Source organism: Vombatus ursinus, unplaced genomic scaffold, assembly GCF_900497805.2.
Source record: "Vombatus ursinus unplaced genomic scaffold, bare-nosed wombat genome assembly UNPS02014786.1, whole genome shotgun sequence".
NCBI lineage: Eukaryota > Metazoa > Chordata > Mammalia > Diprotodontia > Vombatidae > Vombatus > Vombatus ursinus.
Window position 1 is genome coordinate 21,491,063 of NW_020954564.1, and position 18,908 is coordinate 21,509,970.

General features: G+C 39.7%; 2 protein-coding genes across 2 annotated transcripts in view; both read right to left on the bottom strand.

Annotated features, from left to right (window-relative positions):
- Nucleotides 1–7,299, bottom strand: part of LOC114047402 (WD repeat-containing protein 88-like) — a 57,132-nt gene extending 49,833 nt beyond the window's left edge. The window contains exons 1-2 of the mRNA XM_027868230.1: nucleotides 7,141–7,299; nucleotides 6,205–6,315 (exon numbers count right to left, since the gene is read on the bottom strand). Coding sequence (XP_027724031.1) covers nucleotides 6,205–6,315; nucleotides 7,141–7,299 — 270 coding nt within the window. The remainder of the gene's footprint in view (nucleotides 1–6,204; nucleotides 6,316–7,140) is intronic.
- Nucleotides 7,300–11,381: 4,082 nt separating this feature from the next.
- The window catches only part of LOC114047170 (G patch domain-containing protein 1-like), a 50,772-nt gene continuing 43,245 nt past the window's right edge, over nucleotides 11,382–18,908 (bottom strand). The window contains exons 18-20 of the mRNA XM_027867937.1: nucleotides 17,519–17,643; nucleotides 15,293–15,441; nucleotides 11,382–12,467 (exon numbers count right to left, since the gene is read on the bottom strand). Coding sequence (XP_027723738.1) covers nucleotides 12,437–12,467; nucleotides 15,293–15,441; nucleotides 17,519–17,643 — 305 coding nt within the window. The 3' untranslated portion in view covers nucleotides 11,382–12,436. The remainder of the gene's footprint in view (nucleotides 12,468–15,292; nucleotides 15,442–17,518; nucleotides 17,644–18,908) is intronic.

The window sequence follows — 18,908 nt, forward strand, 5'->3', positions numbered from 1 at the left end:
ACACACACACACACACACACACACACACACACACACACACACACACACACACACACACTAGTCTGCCCCAGATTAAATTGTATACTCCTTGAGTAGTAGGGACCATGTCATTTAAAAATTTCTTTATCTCCCATGGCCATGCATATAGCAGGCACTTAATACTTGCTGAATTCAGTTGAGTATCTACTTACTTCATCTCAGAGATATAAGAATTAGAGAATTAAATCTGTTAAATATTTTAAAATCATCAAGTTAGAAGTGCTATAATACAAATCTACATTCTCCAAACCCAAGAGATTATCAGTTGTGTTACTGTGAGCCATATCATAGACACACCTCAACCTTTGAGCTTCAACTTTTAAAAGAATGAGACAAATTATGAGTCAAAAGTGGAGCTGACATTTCTCCTGACTCAGAGATCAAAACCGATCTTTCAGGAACAGAAATTGTTTCAGCCTTTCTTAGTGAAGGAAAATCAGATTTGTTTTCTTAGAGCCATTGTCTCTTTATCAGGAAGCTCTTAAACTGAAGTCATTTTCAGAATATTCAGGAAGATCAGGAAGGCCTCCAAACACAAGTCATTTTCTGAGTGTTCTGGCAAATACTCCCAGACAGCCCCAGACAATCTCTAAGACACAACTTGATGGATCAAATCTTCCTTAAGTGGCTAAAGCAAATGAAAGTCAGGTGGCATCACACCAACTTAGGAAAGTCCCGTGACCCACAGTGGGCATGTGGTTCAAAGTATTCTCTTTTTAAAGGAATCATGAATAATTCAATCTACCAATTTCCTGTTTGTTTTTGGTTCCCCCATTTTAATTTAAGTCTTATTTCATTAAGTAGATTCTAAAGTTGATCTTTTCCTCTGGCAATCTGAAGGAACTATAAAACCTCAATTTGAGTTTTCACTCCTACAGCACATGCAAAATTCCAGTATGCTTCCTAAAAGGTTCTTCCTTTATCCGAAGGACACAATTGCAAACCTTAATCTGTAATCTCTGGTTCCTTATCTGATCTGGCCTTTTGGTCCCTTCCCAAGGTTTCAATACTTCTTCACGACCACTCAAGATTTCACACCCACTGACCAAGCAAGGAGATGCCATAAAGGGGTTAACAGTCCACAGCACTGCCATTGTGCAACCAACTCACAAGGTTAAAGCAGGAACGGATGCTAACAAACTGAAATCCACAGGGATCAAATGCATTAAAAGAAACAAGAATATAAAAAAGTGGTCCAAATGTTACCCCAGGAAAAGACAAGGCTGTAAGTTACTTTCTGTCCTGGAATGGATAAAGAATAACACCAGGCAGGGTTCAGACTTAATTTCCTTTATTGGTGGAGATACCTATTGTTTCTAATCTGCCACAAAAATGATACGTCTTATAGCTCAGGACTTATTCAGGCTAATTTCCAGGAAATAGGTCACAACTATTAGCAAAGTCACTAATCAATATTCCACTGGTCATTTTATTGTGAATTAAAATCATGTGTTACTAAATCAGGCTTGGAATCTGCCTATTACTTGTCATTATGCTCAAGCACAGAGGGAGGCTGGCCTCCTGCTAAGAAAGGTCAAAGTGTATACTTTTGACATCCAAGTACATTATCTTTTCCTTACAATAATGACTATTAAGAGGGAAGGGAACGCAGAGGGCAACTGAAAAACCAATTACAATTGGCATCAGCAATGTAAACATAGCCTAATTAATTAACTTCTTGTTTGGGGTTTTCCTTTTTAAAAAGATATTGGTCCAAGGGTGGAGTCAAAATGACAGAGTAAAAGCAGTGACATGCTTGAGCTCTCTCCCAAACCCCTCCAAATACCTGTAAAAAATTACTCTAAACAAATTCTAGAGCAGCAGAACCCACAAAAAGACTGAGTGAAACAAATTTCCAGCCCAAGACAACCTGTATAGTAGGTGGGAAAGGTCTGTTGTGACAGGCTGGGAGAGGAATGCAGTTCAGCCTGGGCCAGACAGGCAAAGACTGGGTTCCAGTGAACCTGGAGCAGGCCTCAGGGGACTGGATCATAGGCAGCTGTGGCAGTTTCCAGACTTCTCAACCTATAGATGCCAAAGACAACTTAGAAAATCAGTGTGAAAGGTCTGTTGGACCTGGGTGAGAGAGGAGTGTGGTCCAGCCCTGGTCCTAGCACAACCCCAGAGCTGCAGCCACAGTGGCAGTGGCTGCTTCTGGAGCTCTTGATCCACAGACAGTGGGGGGATCGAGTGACTGATTAGAGGGTGACTTCAGGGATCTCTTGGCTGGCACTGAGGCAAGATTCTCTCGCTTTGCTTATGCTTGAGTCACAGTCCTGGGTGGTGGTCCTGGGGTGAGGAAGAGTGCTGGAGTGGTGGAGCTTGTGGCAGCAATGGAGAGGGAATTCTCCTCACAGGTCCAAGGCAGAAAAGAGTGCTTGTGGTCACTCATAGACCAGAGCACAGGCCAGGAAAGGAGTAAACACCTTTCCTTTGATCATACCACCTTGGAAGAACTGAAAATTCACTGGTGCCTATCTGTGAAAATAACTGCACAAAGCCTCTGAAGCTTCAGAAAGAACACCCTCCACACTGGAAGCAGAGCCCTACCTTAACAAAGAGTTACAAACCCAAGTAATTGGCTGGGAACATGGGAAAACAGCAGAAAAAACTCAGACTATAGAATCTTACTTTGGTGACAAAGATAATCAAAACAAACAACCAGAAGAAGACAACAAAGTCAAAGCTCCTACATCCAGAGCTTCCAAGAAATATATGAATTGGTCTCAGGTCATGGAAGAGCTCAAAAAGGATTTTGAAAAGTAAGTAAAAGAAGTAGAGGAAAAACTGAGAATGATGCAAGAAAATGATGAAAAAACGAGTCAACAGGTTACTAAAAGAGACCAAAAAAGTACTGAAGAAAATAGCACCTTAAAAAATCAACTAACTCAAATGTCAAGAGATCCAAAAAGCCCATGAGGAGAAGAATGCCTAAAAAAGAAGAATTGGTCAAATGTAAATAAGATGTCCAAAAGCTCACTGAAGAAAATAATTCCTTAAAAATTAGAATGGTGTAAATGGAAGCTAATGACTCTATGAGAAATCAAGACATCATAAAACAAAACCAAAAGAATGAAAAAGTAGAAGACAACATGAAATATCTCATTGGAAACTGACCTGGAAAATAGATCTGGGAGATATAATTTTAAAATTATTGCACTACCTGAAAGCCATGATCAAAAAAAGAGCCTAGACATCATCTTTCAAGAAATTATCAAGGAAAACTGCCCTGATATTCTAGAACCAGAGGATAAAACATAAATTGAAAGAATCCACCAATCACCTCCTGAAAGTCAAGATCCCCAAAGAAAACTCCCAGGAATATTACAGCCAAATTCCAGAGTTCCCAGGTCAAGGAGAAAATATTGCAAGCAGCCAGAAACACAAGATAATACAAGATTTAGCAGTTTCTACATTGAGGGATTAGAGGGCTTGGAATATGATATTCCAGAGGTCAAAGGAGCTAAGATTAAAACCAAGAATCACCTACCCAGCAAAACTGCATATAATCCTTCAGGGAAAAAAAATGGATACTCAATGAAATAGAGGACTTTCAAGTATTCTTAATGAAAAGACCAGAGCTAAATAGAAAATTTGACTTTCAAATACAAGACTCAAGAGAAGCATGAAAAGATAAACAGGAAAGAGAAATCATAAGAGACTTATAATCATATATTAATATATAATATTAATACAATGATATATAATATATTATAATATATTATATAAATATATATGGACAGAGGGCACAGGGTGAGTTGAATAAGAAGGGATGATATCTAAAAAATAAAATTAAGGGGTGAGAGAGGAAGGTACTGGGAGAAGGAGAAAGAGAGAGGTAGAATTCGATAAATTATCTTACATAAAAGAGGCAAGAAAAAGCTTTTACAGCAGAGGAGAAGTGGGGGGAGGTGAGAGGGAATGAGTGAATCTTATTCTCATAGGATTTGGCTTAAGGAGGGAGTAACATACACTCAATTGGGTGTGGAAATTTATCTTACCCTTCAGGAAAATAGGGGGGAAGTGGATAAGAGAGGGAGGGATGGTAGAAGGGAGAGCAGATTGGGGAAGGGAGTAATCAGAAGCAAACATTTGTGAGGAGGGGCAGGGTCAAAGGAGAGAATAGAAAAAACAGGGGGCAGGACAGAACAGAGGGAAATATAGTCAGTCTTTCACAACATGACTATTATGGAAGTGTTTTGTGTGACTACACATGTATAACCTATATCAAATTGCTTGCCTTCTCAATGTGGGGGGGAAGAAAGGGAAAGAATTTGGAACTCAAAGTTTTAAAAATGAATGTTAAAAATTGTTTTTACATGCAACTTGGAAATAAGATATACAGCCAAAGCGGTATAGGAATCTATCCTGCCATACAGAAAAATAGAAAGGGAAGGGGATAAGAGAAGAGGGGGGGATAGAAGGGAGGGCAGATTGGGGGAAGGGGTATTCAGAATACTTGCTGTCTTGGGGTGGGGGAGGGGGGTGGAACTCAAAATCTTGTGGAAGTGAATGTCAAAACTAAAAATTAATTAATTAATTAATTAAAAAAATAAATGTTAGCTTGATTAGAGCTTTAAAAAAAAAAGAGCTGGGTTCAAATTCCACCTCTAACCCTAACTAGCTAAGTGACCATAGGAAAGTTACAACCTCTCAAAGCCTTAGTTTTATCATCTAAAAAATGAGAATAATCATAAATGTAGGACTTATTTTATGGGATTCTTTGGAGAAACATGTGATATTGTATGTAAAATATTTTGTGAACTTGAAGAATGTTGTGGTATTCAGTCCCTTCATGGTACAGATAAACATACACTGGATTTTTTGCCCAAAGACTTGGGTTTGAATCCCAACTTTGCTGCTTACTCTGTCTTGAGCAAGTTACAGAGGGCCTCCCTCCACCCCCCGGGGTCATTTCCTCATCTGTAAAATGAGGACATTAGACTATGGGGCCTCTGAGATACCTTTTAATTCTAAAATCTGCTGGTCCTCAGGCTCATATTTCCTCATCCAAGGCCAAGTTCAACCAGTGTCATATAGTAAAGATGATGATGATTATTGCAAAAAAAAAAAAAAAGGATAGTAGTCCAAGTTTTGCCTTAAGCCAAAAGATACAACCCTCGGAGATTCATTCAGTTAACTCAGAATATAAGAGTAGAAATAAAGGATAAGAGAGACTAAAGATTAGAGGCTTATTCCATATCAAGAGTTATTGCTTCGAAAGTGAAAATGTCAGAATCCCTTGGGACATCATGATGATAAAGAAATTCCTCTAAGGTTTCAATGAAATTTAGAAGGGGGAGGTATATGTGAAAAGTATAGCTCCCAAAGAAATTCACAGCTGTTCTCCAAGTCATTGTTATGGCACTGAATGGGCTGCAGAAGCTATTTATGGAAATGATTTAAGTTCTTTTGGATCAGACTCTACCAAGACAACCGTTGTAGAGTCCTGTCCATCTCTACGTGACCCTATTTTTGGGGTTTTCTTGGCATATACTGGAGTGGTTCGCCATATCTTTCTCCTGCTCACTTTACAGATAAGAAACTGAGACAAACGGAGTTAAGTGACTTGCCCAGGGAAAGACAGCTATTAAATGTCTGAGGTCCAATTTGAACTCGAGTCTCCCTGACTCCAGGGCTGTCGCTATCCACAGCGCCACCTAGCTGCCCTACTAATACTTAATTAACAATGTGGAAAAAAACATGGCAGCATTAGGTTCACTTTGTTTTCCCCTTTTAATCTATTTAATTTTTGCTCTGAAGAATCTTTGTTTTCCAGTTTATATAACTTTAGTTTCATTCCTGAAGCTTCCAATTCTCCTTCACACTGATTCATGGAAAGGACAGTTCAAACCACCAACACGAACTGTATTAATTTTCATGAAGACTGATAGTTTGTGAATATAAGGGAAACATGACTACAAAGAAAGCAGGAAATTGTCATTCAACCTTCATACGCATGTCATACAAACTGAGGGCCTGTCTTCTTAAAGCCACAGGATCATGGAATGCCAGTTAGAAGGAACCTCACAGATCATCCCTCAAGCCCCTCTTTATTTAACAGATGGGGCACTGTGAAAGAATGGGACTTGTCAGGGCATTAGGACCCAGGTCTTCTGACTCCAAATTACCGTGCTCTTTTCAGTACGCCATGAAACCTCTTACCCAAATTTTCACAGTTTTGTCGTAGGAACCAGAGAGAATCCTAGTGTCCTCAAAGCAGAAATGGCAGGAGCTCACGACATGATTATGTCCTCTCAAGATTTTAAAGGGGATCTATAAAACGAAGAGGCCACAGAGAAAGAATGAACCAGCCACACCTCCAGTCAAAGGCAGAGCCTTGAGAAGCCCAGGGAAGACATTGAGGCTCCTGCAGGGGAGGGCGGTCAGTGATGGGAGAAGGCTGGAAAGAGCGGAGAGGTGCGTCTCGTCTGGAGGATACCTTCGCTCACTCCAGGACTTCAACGCTGGCCCACCTCACAACAGCCGCTAGGGGCCCTTTCTTTGTGGCCCCAAGGTCTCTGTTGGATGAGGTGTCGGGCCCCTGCCTTCGTCCTCTCTTCCCCACGCCGCTTCTGCCCTAGGGACCGGGAACGAAAAGCAGCCCCAGCGGTGGAGGCATTCCTGAGGGCCCAAGCCCGTCATACCTCCCGCCCCTCTAACCAAAGCCGGGGACCCGGCACCCCCACCCCCAGCACTAAGACAGCAGGCACCGCCGTGCACACAATGCGCACGCAGGGCCCGAGACACCCGCACACACCTCACACAAAGGGCTGCACGCTCCGCACGCAGTACGCACTAAGAGTCCGGGATACCTGCATACACCTCACACCCAGCACACGCACACCCACCACTCCTCGGAGCCACAACCAGCCCACGGAGCGCAGCACGCCCCGCATACAATGTGCGCGTGCGCGGGACTCAAGACACCGCACACACCTCTCAGCCAGCACCTCAGCACCTCAGCCAGCACCGCCTCAAGCCTCCTGGGCACAGCACCCAGGGTCTCAGGCCCCACCCCTCACTCCACATACAGCCCCTCGGGGTCAGTTAGCTGGGGTGGGAGGCAGAAGGCCCGGGGTCCAGGGTGATGCCCCTGACCTTGGACTGCCGCTCATGGTCGCCCCATCGCGGCTCCTCCGGCTTCGCAGGCTCGACTGTTTGCTCATTGGGATCCCACAGAGCCAAGGGGTCACTGGGCCTCGAGGTTCGGATGAACTTGTTGGCCCATAAGTCCCCCGTAAAGCTTTTCCACTCCATGGCAACTGCTGCTATGGGAGCCCGCGGGGGCCAGAGCGCGGCGGCCCACTGCCGTGGGAGGGTGGGGGGAGGGAAGGGGCAGAGGGTTGAGGCCTTTGGAGTCCCCAACATTCCCAGTCTGGACCTCTCCAGCTCTGCAACATCACTTCTGGCCGCGACGGTCTGGGAACTTCAGAAAACAAGAACTTGGAGAAGGGATCTCAAGGCCAACCCCTTCACTTTACAGATCAGGCCCAAAGAGGCAAATCGACTTGCCCAGGGAGCCCCAAGTGACTTGCAGCAGAGGCAGAGTTCGAACTCTAATTTTCTGACAGGATTCTCCGTGTACCGTCCAGCCAGTTGTCAACTATTCACGTTTCCAAGGCCTTCAAGATTTACAGCGCACTCCCCACAATAGCTCTTTGAGCTGGATAGGGTATGAGCATCCCCAGTTGGCCAACCAGATGTAAGCTGAAAGGATCATAACATTTAGAATTGAATAGGACTTTAAAACTAGCAAGAGTTGGAGTGGAGACTTAACTAGAGAACCCTGACTGACTCAAGTCCAGAGCTCTCTGTTGCACCACATCAGCTGCCTCTCATTCAGGCAGCCAAGAGTGGATAGAGTGCTGGGCCTAGAGTCAAGAAGTAATGTTCCCCTTGGTTTCTGTTTTTCATTTCAAATGCAGCCTCAGACACTGTACAAGTCAGGTAACCACGCAGCCTCATTATCCCCATCTATAAAATGTTACCTACCTCACAAGCAGAGCATATTGTAAAGCATTTAGCCCTGCACTGTACACATAGCAGACTCTTAATAAATGCTTGCTCCTTGTACTCTCATAGCTGTCACTAAACCTGCTTAAATCTCTTCCCTTCTCCAAGGCTGTTTCCTCCTCTACAAAATAAGGAGGTTGGACAAGATGAGGGCTCTGTGAACTACAGGCAAGCTAGCCAAACCTGGCCCATTTAAAATAAAGATATAAAAACCATTCTAAGCCCAAATGCCATACAAAAGCAGGTGGCTGGGGCAGCTAGGTGGCGCAGTGGTTAGAGCACTGACCTTGAAGTCAGGAGGACCTGAGTTCGAATCTGTCCTCAGACACATAACACTCACTAGCTGTGTGACCCTGGGCAAATCACTTAACCCCAATTGCCTCACCAAAAACAAAAAACAAAAGCAGGTGGCAGGGGGCTGCATCAAACTCTGGTCTATGTGAGCCATCTTGCCGTTCCAACTCTTTAGGCAACGCATTCCCATTCTGCTATCAGAACAGCATCTGCAGCAGTCAGCAGTTTCTCCTGTCTACCTTCAGGATCCCAACACTTACTAGATACCTAGGGACATAACATTGGATTTGGGAGTCAGACAGATATGAGCTCAAATCCTGCTTTGAATACTTTCTACTAGTGTGACCCTGAGCAAGTCACTAAACTTCTCTCAACCTTGGTTTCCCCATCCTTAAAATGGGGGTGAGCACCTACCTCCTAGGGCTATTAGGATCAAATGAGATGTACTTAACATACATGTAAAACTTTAAAGTACTATGTAGAGTTATTATTATTACTGTTACTATCTTCTCCTTGCTAAAAAGAAAAAGAAACACTCATATTAAGAGGCAGCACTGGCTGGGGGCCAGCGATGGATCACCACACTCATTAGGAAATGACCAACAAGCAGTCCCTTTGTCCTGATTTAACCTTAAATGTTTATCATCCTAAAACATGAAATGAGTTTTCACTACACCCCTAAGAATCAAGTGGTATTAAAGTTATTTTAGATACTTAACTCACAAAACTGAAGTGTTTCACTGCTTTCAAAAATAATAATAGACATTGGTAAGGGATTATTTTTCTGTGTGCAACACAAAAGGCACCTATGTTCTCTTCCTTTCTACCTTAATATCTACTCTCTGGCTTCTTTAACGTTTGCTTCTCCTCTTTTGAGGGTTACCTACTCCTGACCCTTAGTCTTGCTCCCATCCAAAAGTTATAGTTTTTATTCTGAAACAATATTATCAAATTTATGTTTCTGCCAGAAAATTACTCCCTTAAGGTTGCATGGAACTGGTTTGAAAGATTGAGCCTGGGGATTTCGGTAGTCCAAGTACTACAGATGGATCCCCTGAGGGCTGCCTGCAGAGGTATACATTTTTGATTTGCTCCCAGCATTGAGAACTTTAATAAGATGCTTACAGAGACTGGAGCTGACTTACACATTTTGATAGATCAACGGAAGCTCAATGATTAAAGCTCCAAAACTGTACAGATGATGAACAGAGAAATAAAACTGAGACTTTCAAAGAAACCACAAATACCATGGCAGAATCAATTAAACACTGCACTGTGGTGCTGCAGATTGAGGGAAAAGTACTATTATTCCTGTAGAGGGTATATATCAACCTAGTTCCTTGGAACCAGTGATTAACAGAATGTCTACTCATCAATAAACAGGTATTAGTAATTTGTATTGATTAATAAATTTTATTAATTTCATTAATATTTATTGAGTGCAAAAAAAATTGGGCCTAACATGAACTGCTTTTACATATCCAAGGAAACCAAACAATCCTGGAACTTCAAAATTACCCTGTAAACTACAGGAACATAAGGATCCAGAGCAGGCAGGGATCTTAAAGATAACACAGTCCAACCCTTATAGATATGGGGAAACTGAGAACTAGAGAGGTTACCTGTCACATAGAGTATGCGAAAGAGTCAGAATTCAAACCCAGACCCTCTTTCTTCAAATTCAGTGTTCTTTTCACTATATCATAGTGCCAAATTATTTTTTAAAAAAGTGTTTAAGTGAACAAAAAGCTATTTTTTCTCCCACTTCCCCCAACCGGGGGAAACAAGAAACAAAACCAATGGAACAAATATGCATAGTTAAGCAAAACAGGTTCTTGAATTAGCCTTGTCCAAAAAAATGTCTCAATTTATACTAAGTCCCATAAATACTTTGTAATATGGGACTTATAGGTCTAATATAGTGGAAAGAACATTAACTAGCACTAATTCTGGTCAGCACCCCAGGATTCAAATTTCACCTGTAACACTTACTACTTGGGTAACACTGAGCAAGTCACAACCTCTCTGGGCTTTCTTTACCTCATCTTTAAAATGAAGGGGTTAAAAGGGAAGGCCTCTGAGTCATCTTCAGTCCTAAATCAAGGGTCTTCACTCAGGGTTCCTGAACTTGGATTTTGAAAATATTTCAGTAACGGTATTTCAATATAATTGGTTTCCTTTACAATCTCATATATTTCATTTTATATAATTAAAAACATTATTCTGAGACATCCATAGGCTTCTCAGTTCAGAATGCCAATGAGATAAAAAAAAAGTTTTAAAAAACCTTGCCTTAGATCTATGAGCTTAAGATCAATCGGTAGTAGTAACAATCTTTTAAATTTTTATAGCACTTCACGGCTTAAAAAAACTTTCACAAACATTATCCCATTTGACCCCCATACCAACTCTTTAGGTAGGTAGGATAGGATTATCCCTATTTTACAGATATAGAAACAGATGCCTAGAGAGGGAAAAAGACTTGAGCAAAGCCATAGCTAAGCAGCAGAGCTGGGACTAGAGCCCAGATTTTCTGGCTCCTAGTTTATTTGTAAGGGATTTGGGATTCAACATTATTAAATATATTCTTTGTAGCAAATGTTTATTCTTTGTTTATAAAGACAATTAGTTAAAGCATCTGAGAAAAAGAATATAGGTAATCAGAATACAAATAGATTGTGTTCCTAAATTTCATTTATGAGTTAGTTTTTAAAACTTAGAACATATATCCCTATAGAATGTTACAATGGGTGGCCCAGGTACAGATGAATTAGTACAGTTTGGGTTTAAATGTTCTGTCATCTGAGCAAACTTAAATTTCCCTTAAACCACACATTTCTAGGGAAATACATTCTAGACCCCCAAAAAAAGTAGCCAGGAAGACATGTCTTCTCCTTGGGCGGCATTCTACCAGGGAGGAAGAGTGGGCATTCCAGGGCAACGGGAACTTGGTAAATGTGACACACTGCTATCCATATCCCATACTCATCTCATTTCTTCCTCAAGGAATCTACGAATTCTTCCCTGCTCCCTCCAAACAGTATGCTGGTTTTATGTGGTAGGTTTTTTTTTTTTTAAGCCAGGCCCGTGATTTCAGCAGTGTCAAGAGCTCTACGTGATATACTCTACCACAGGCACCTTTTCTGCAATTTATTGTCTTAAGAGAATTGCATGTAGGGACACACAGTCCTTTTGTGATACAGGCAGGACTTAAACCCAACTATTTCTCATTCCAGCCAGCTCTCCATCCACCATACCATCAACCTCTCTTTATGGTTATACTTGGATTTAAAGGGTTTTTTAAGGATATTCTTAGTATTCATATAGCACTTACCAAAACAGTTATCATTTACAGCATTTTGATTTGAAGTTGAAAGAATATTTATAAAGGTGTGACCTGAGGGTCAAGAAAATACACCAACTACACTACTACACTATAAAAGTTAAGGGTTTTCCACTCTGAATTCTGATGGCCTATATTCCTTTCCTAAACAACACACCAGATTTCTGTAATACTGAAATGAAATATTAACTGACATAGGGTACCTTTAGCCATCAGTACAATTATATAGATTCTCTTAGATAGAATCCCAGGCTACTATACAAGAAGCTTTAGTTGAGAAGAAAAGAAACGAGGACAAAATCCATTTTGGTAATTGATATGGATTTGGGGGGTTTTTTCCCCTTCCAACTTTCCTTCTTTTCTTTCTTCATAAAAGTGTTCCCATGTAGATGTCTTCTTCATAATGGAGTCACGTACTAGTTTACAATTTTAATTTCTTTACGTAAATTTCAGGCATTAGAGAATTGGAAATACAATTGTAATTACTAATTTAATATGCAAAATTATATTTTAATTAAAATGCACATTGTGAATTTTATTCTTTTGCCACTAGCTAAAGCCCAATTTACAACTTTCCAGTTCAGACTTTGAAATGCAAAGATTTAAAAATCTATTTCAAATCATAGCCTTATACATAAATATAATCTGTACATTGCATTAATTATACAATAACTGATCTGCCATCATAGAGGAGATCAAAATTTCAGAAGAGAGATCAGACCTAGTTCAAATTGAAGAAACAGGTTACTTCTTTGTTAATGGAAGACGTTTCAGTCTGTAAAAAAAAAAATTAAAAATCATAAATCACTATACTTTAAAAATATATCTTGTGGGATTCTCTAACATTCATCTTTATTGTCTCTCTACCATCTACACTAAGAATGTTAGAATATAATCTTTTCAATGCAATCAATTTATAGTCATTGGTCAGTCCATGAGAACAGAACAAAACTTGGTCACCTCTCTATCGTTGGCTCATTACCTTCAGAAATGTGCCTCTCAATATGACCCTTGTCTAACAGTACGCAGTTGTCGAATCTAAGCTTCTTTGTCCTTGTACTCCCAGCCCTATCACAATTCCTTGCACATCAACTAACCAATCAACATTTATTAATTGCCTTCTACATACTAGATGCTGGGAATACAAATACAAAGAGTGAAGCAATTCCTACTCGCAAAAAAGTTTACATTATAACGAGGGAGGCAACTTGCATAAAAATACATAGAATAAAAATATAAAGTTAATAAATACAAACACATACAAAAGAGTTAAATACAATGTAGTTTTGGGGGATCAGGAAAATCTTCACGTAAAAGACGGTGCTTGAGCTTCTAAAGTAGAAGGAATTAAGGAATACATTTCAGACTCGGAGTGTGGCCAGTAAAGAGGCACAGCAGGCAGGGGATGGAATGTATGAGGAAAAGACAAAAGGCCAATTGGGCGGCATTGCACAGTGTGGGAGGGGGTATAATATCTAATGAGGCTGGAAAGACAGGTTGAGGCTAGACTGTGAAATGATTTAAAAGCCAAACACGAGAGTTTATATTTTATCCTAGAGGCAACAGGAAACCACTGGAGTTGGTTGAGTAGGGGACTAGAATGGTCAGATCAATGCTTAACTAAAATTACTTTGGCAACAATGTGTAGAGTGAACTAGGGTGGGAAGAGACTTGAACCAGGAAGAACAATTAGGAGGCTTGCAATAATCTAGGTGAGTGAGGGGTGATGAGGACCTAAATGGCAGTAAACTGCATGAACAGAAAGAAGGGACTGGATGCAAGAGATGTTGTGAAGTTAAAAACAGCAAGATTTGGCAACAGATTAGCTATATGGGGTAAGGGAGAGTGAGGAGTGCAGGATAATGCTGAGGTTATGAACCCAAAAGACCAGAAAGATGGTGGTGCCTTCAAGAGAAATAGGGGAGTCTGGAAGAGAGGAGCATTAGGGGAAAAGATAATGAGTTCAGTTTTAGACATGTTAAATATAAGATGTCTCTAAGGCACCTAGTCTGAAATGTTCAATAGGCAATTGGTAAAGTGTGACTAAAGGTCAGAGGAGAGACTGGGCCTGGATATACAGATACAGAAATAGATACACACACACAAACACACATATACACATCCCACACCCCACCCACCCATACACACATACACACATGTATATATCTGGGAATCATCTGCATAGAGAAAATAGTTAAACCCATGGATGCTGATGAGGTTACTGAGAAAGAATAGTGGGAAAAGAAGACAGTGACGGGGCAATGCTCCTCAAAAGCCAGAAAAAAAAAGTCTCTTAAGGAACATTCAGACAGATCTAGGAGAACCAGAATACAGTGGGACAATGTGCAGAAGGAGAAGGCAGTCACCAGTGTCAAAGGCAGCAGAAAGTCACCAGATGCAGCAGTAACAAATGCAGAGACTATGAAAGAGATCATCAGATCTGAGAAGTAAAGAGATCACCGGTAACTTTGGAGAAAGAACTTTCAGATTAGTTGAGCAGGTTCAGCTTCGACCTCAGATGAATTTGCAGAGCTCAGTTTCAGCTAAGCTCGGAAACCAGATGCAAGGGACAGAGGAAGGCAGTGAGAGGAGATGAAATGGAGGCAATGAGTCTCGATAACTTTTTCAAGGACTTTGGCTGAGAAAGGGAGGAAACAGAGATTGAAGGGATGACGGGTAAAGTTTGGTGAAGGTTCTTCAAGGATGGGAGAGACACGGCCATGTCTTAAGTCAACAGAGAAGGAAACCAAAGACAGCAAAAGACTGAACACTGGCAGGGAGGAGGATGAGTGAGGATTTGCTCTGCAATAGACGAGAGGGGATGGGATCAAGTGCACACGTAAAGGAGTCGGCCTTGGCAAGGAGAAGGGCCACTTCTTTGTCGGAACTGGAGGAAAGGAAGAGAGATGATATCAAGGTGCTGTGAAATGAAGGAAATGGGAGAGAATAACAGGCACTTAGGAATTGCTGAGTTAATATAAATTGTGTTATAAAAGATGTACAAAGAAGAGTTCTCATCTTGGGTCCATCAATAATTTACTGTTTGACCTTTGGAAAGTGGTTTTTACTTCAATATCAAATATGACTGAAGATTTCATTTCAAAACCTAATTCTCAGTCTATTAGCATTGTAAAGGCTAATAAATACAAAATAGAGCCACATCTCTTTTAAACACCAGAAGGACCAGGCACATCAATTAATGCAAAAATATTATAATTCTGCTTTGAAATAAAATTTTTTATCCTAGCATCTCTATTTTCTTTGTCTTGTAGATAAAAAAAAATACGCACTGTGTCAATTGACACAGCTTGGTCCTTTGACCAAGCTTGGTCCTTGGCCCCGTCTTAAATTCTGGTTCTCCTAGTGTTAACTGTACTACATACAGATGTAAAGAAATAACTTGAACATGTAAAAAGAACATTAGGAATCATCTCTTTCAACCCTTTTATTCTGCTGATGGGGAAATCCAAAGAAACGAAGCTATAACACTTTCAGTGTTTAGCACCAAGACCAGAACTTTGCCTTATACTCCAAGGTCATGAACCCTTTCTTCCTGCTGGCTCCATTTCTATATCAGGGGAATACAAAAGAAGGACATACCTTCTCAGAAGTTCCTGAGGTGATATGTCTTTGACCTTCTCTGTATCACTCTGGCCGTCACTGCTATCAACACTCTCCGAACTACTACTCTTCTCTGTTTTTTTATTTTTCTGTTTGTCTTTCTGTTTATGCTTCTTGTGTTTCTTTTTCTGGTTTAAAAAAAAGAAAGAAAGAAAAATATAGTTGCTTAGTCCTGCATTTTCCTTGTTTAGTGTGAAGCTTTGAGGTATTCTGGAATAAATGGATAAATTCTAGAAAAAATAATGAGAAAAAAGACAGCTGGGTTCATTAAAAACAAAAAAACCCAATTTCAAAATGAAATCCAGCATACTTTGGTGTAGCAAAGAAATAACAGTATTTACATGGCACAGTGGTACAAACTTTAACTCCTAAACAAACATATTTAGGGCACAGTCCTGCAGACACTGCACTTCCAAGACGGTCTAAGACATTTCTCATTCACTCAAATGACCTCGTTTTTCTTGAATGTCTCTGAGTGGCTAGAAATCCGGGTGACAGACATCATGGAAATGCATACAGAGAGGGGCTAGTCAGAAAAACAATACCACTATCACCTTGCAAAAACAAGAAAACGTAGTTAAGAAATAATTTCATTTTAAAATATATCTATGATACTTTTTAACTCCTTAATTCATCTCAAGAAGGTATGATTCTTATGTATTTTTTCTCTCATTAGTCTGTTAATATTAAGCTATTTCTAGTCTACTTTCCTATCCTACATTCCATCTCAGCTTCCATCACTACCTTACTCAGATCAAAAGATCACACTATGATCCCAAGAAGAAAAAAAAGTATTTACTTTAATCTTTACCAAAATATAACATTTAAAATGCTAAAAGTCTTTCAATTGTCTAACATCGATTACTAAATAGCAAATTAGGAATTGGCACCCATGCTGACACTTCTCTCATCAACTTAATGTTTAATTTCACTGTTTCCTAAACAATGTATGACCAAGGAATTTCTAATGTTTCATAAAACCTTTCGTGCCAATTGGTACCAAGGGGTAATGGACAGAAGGTAGGTGTGACAGGAAACTATATATTAACAGTAATATGGTGGAGAAAATACATTTCTAATATGTGTCTCTATATCACAAAATATGTCTCATAGCAAATGGACTGCTTGGCCAGTGGAAGGATAGCTGGAAAGATGCTTTCCCCTTCCTGTAAAATTCACAGGTATATCAGAAACTGAATGATAATAATAAGTAACTACTTCCAACTTACATAGAGCTTTATGGTTTATAATTTGCTTTTCCTCATAACCACTCCATGAAATGGATAGTATAAGGATTATTACCAACATTTTATAGATGAAGAAATTGTGGTTAGAGCCTGGGAATAAGGGAGCCTAAACTAAAACCCTGCTATCCAGAGTCAAAGTCCAGGGGCTCTGTCCATTACACTATTACCACCTCTAAAAGAAACTGAAAAACAGTTAGTAGTGTACGTAGCAGTTGTTAGCATATCAAAATGGTATTTGTTGCACCTGGAAGTCATAAACTATGCCTTTTTTCTCCTAGGAAAACTGTCATTAATCTCTTTTTGATGAGCCAACAGCCCCTAATGAGAATAGGAAAATAAACACCAATAGATTGAGAAGCAAACTTTCAAATTAGGAACGATCTATTTGTTTGTTACCTACTAATAAACTTTTATCTAGCTGATAGATTTTAACCGTGGCAAAAATACAACTATTTTTTAAAAGCACACAATATTTCTTCAGTTCCCTGAATAGCAAATTGCTAACTACATTTTAGGTCTAAAATCAAGTTAATCCCAACAAGAAATGCTCTCAGAAATGCCCTCATTTGGCACTCAACAGCCAACATGAGGCATTCTCAGGCTTAGAAAATACTTTCATTACTCTCAGATACACAATAGCATTTGCATATCCTCCTGAAACTTCCTTTTGTTCATATTACTTAAAAAAAATACACTTGAACACATCTGTTTTCTTACTTAGAAAGAAAAATCTTCAGAGAAAAAAAGAAAGGTTGTACATAAAAATCCAACCTTTCGGGAAGGGTGTAAGAGCACCAAGGATTTACCTTTCAGAAGCTGAGGGTTTGATGGCTTACCACAGTCTGGCTTTGAGGACTGAGCCTGAGAACTATACTGAGGTGAAGAAAAAGTATTTGATAGACCAGGAAAACAACAACCAATGGTCCTCTTCCACCTATTCCACCAAGAACAAATTTACCTTTTCTTTTTTGTGCTTATGGTCTTTCTTTGTCTTTCGTTTTTCTTTGCTCTTCTTAGGTTTCTCTTTTGGGTAGCCTTCCAAAAAGCTGGATTGTGGCATAGGTTCGTGTTTCTGACGAGCATCTAAAATAAAATTCAAGTTGAAGTGTAGAAAACACACAAGCTAACAGGAGCAAAAAGGTTGAAGATACCAAAATTGAATTAGCACTAAAGATTGGAGTTAATATTAAGGTAGAACTTGTGTCTGTGGACTCATTTCTGTTGCATTCAAATGCCAGTGTATTAGTATACTTAATCCAATTCAACAAACACAAGGTACCATACATTAGCATTTTTAAAGAGCTACCACAGCATGTACCCATTATGAGACCTATATACTCTATTATATTCTCATTTGAGAGATTGAGGATAAAAATCAAATTATTCTGCTAATACACATTTTTAACTTACCATCAGATCAGTTATTTTACAAACTCTCATATAAGAAAATCAGTTTTAGAAATAGTTTTTCTAAAATACAGAGCCTCTTAAGCTAAAAACCATTTACATATCATTGTATCATTAAGAATGACTGACCAGGAAGGCCTGGGAAGACGTATGTGAATTGAGACAAGTGAAATAAGTAAAACCAGAGAAACAAAATACACTTCAATACTGCCAAAATTTGTCCCAGTATTCCTTTCCCCCAACCAGAAAACTATTCCATATAATGAATAATATTTAAAAGGGAAAAAAAGAAAAAGGAGAGAGGAAAAAAATCAGCAAAACTGATTAATACACCAAAAACGTCTGAAAATATATGTACCATTCCATACCCGTGGACCTTCTATCTTGACAAAGGAATATGGGGAATAAGGCGGTTAGTGGAATGGGGGGGAATGTCTTCTAATATCTCTTCTTTGAGACCATACTCAACCAAAAAACCTAACTGATCACTGTATGATTATACTATTCAAGTTTGACCCTGATGATTTGAAATCAAATGCACCTCCCTGCCTTCTTTGCAGAGGTAGAGAACTATGGATGTGGTACATTGCAGAAATCGATTAATTTGTTGATCAGTTTTACTGAACTGCTTTTTTTCTCCTCTTTCATTCTTTATGATAAAGAATGAACTATAAGGGGCAGCTAGGTGGCGCAGTTGATAGAGCACCGGCCCTGAAGTCAGGAGGACCCGAGTTCAAATCTGCCCTCAGACCAAACACTCAAAACTAGCTGTGTGACCCTGGGCAAGTCGCTTAACCCCAATTGCCTAAAATAAAAATAAAAAAATTAAAATTAAAAAAAAAAAGAATGAACTCTAGTCAGAGATAGGGATGGAGGTATTGACAGATGAATGATGTGAGAACAAAAGATGTCAATAACATTTTTTAAATAGCTGAACAATT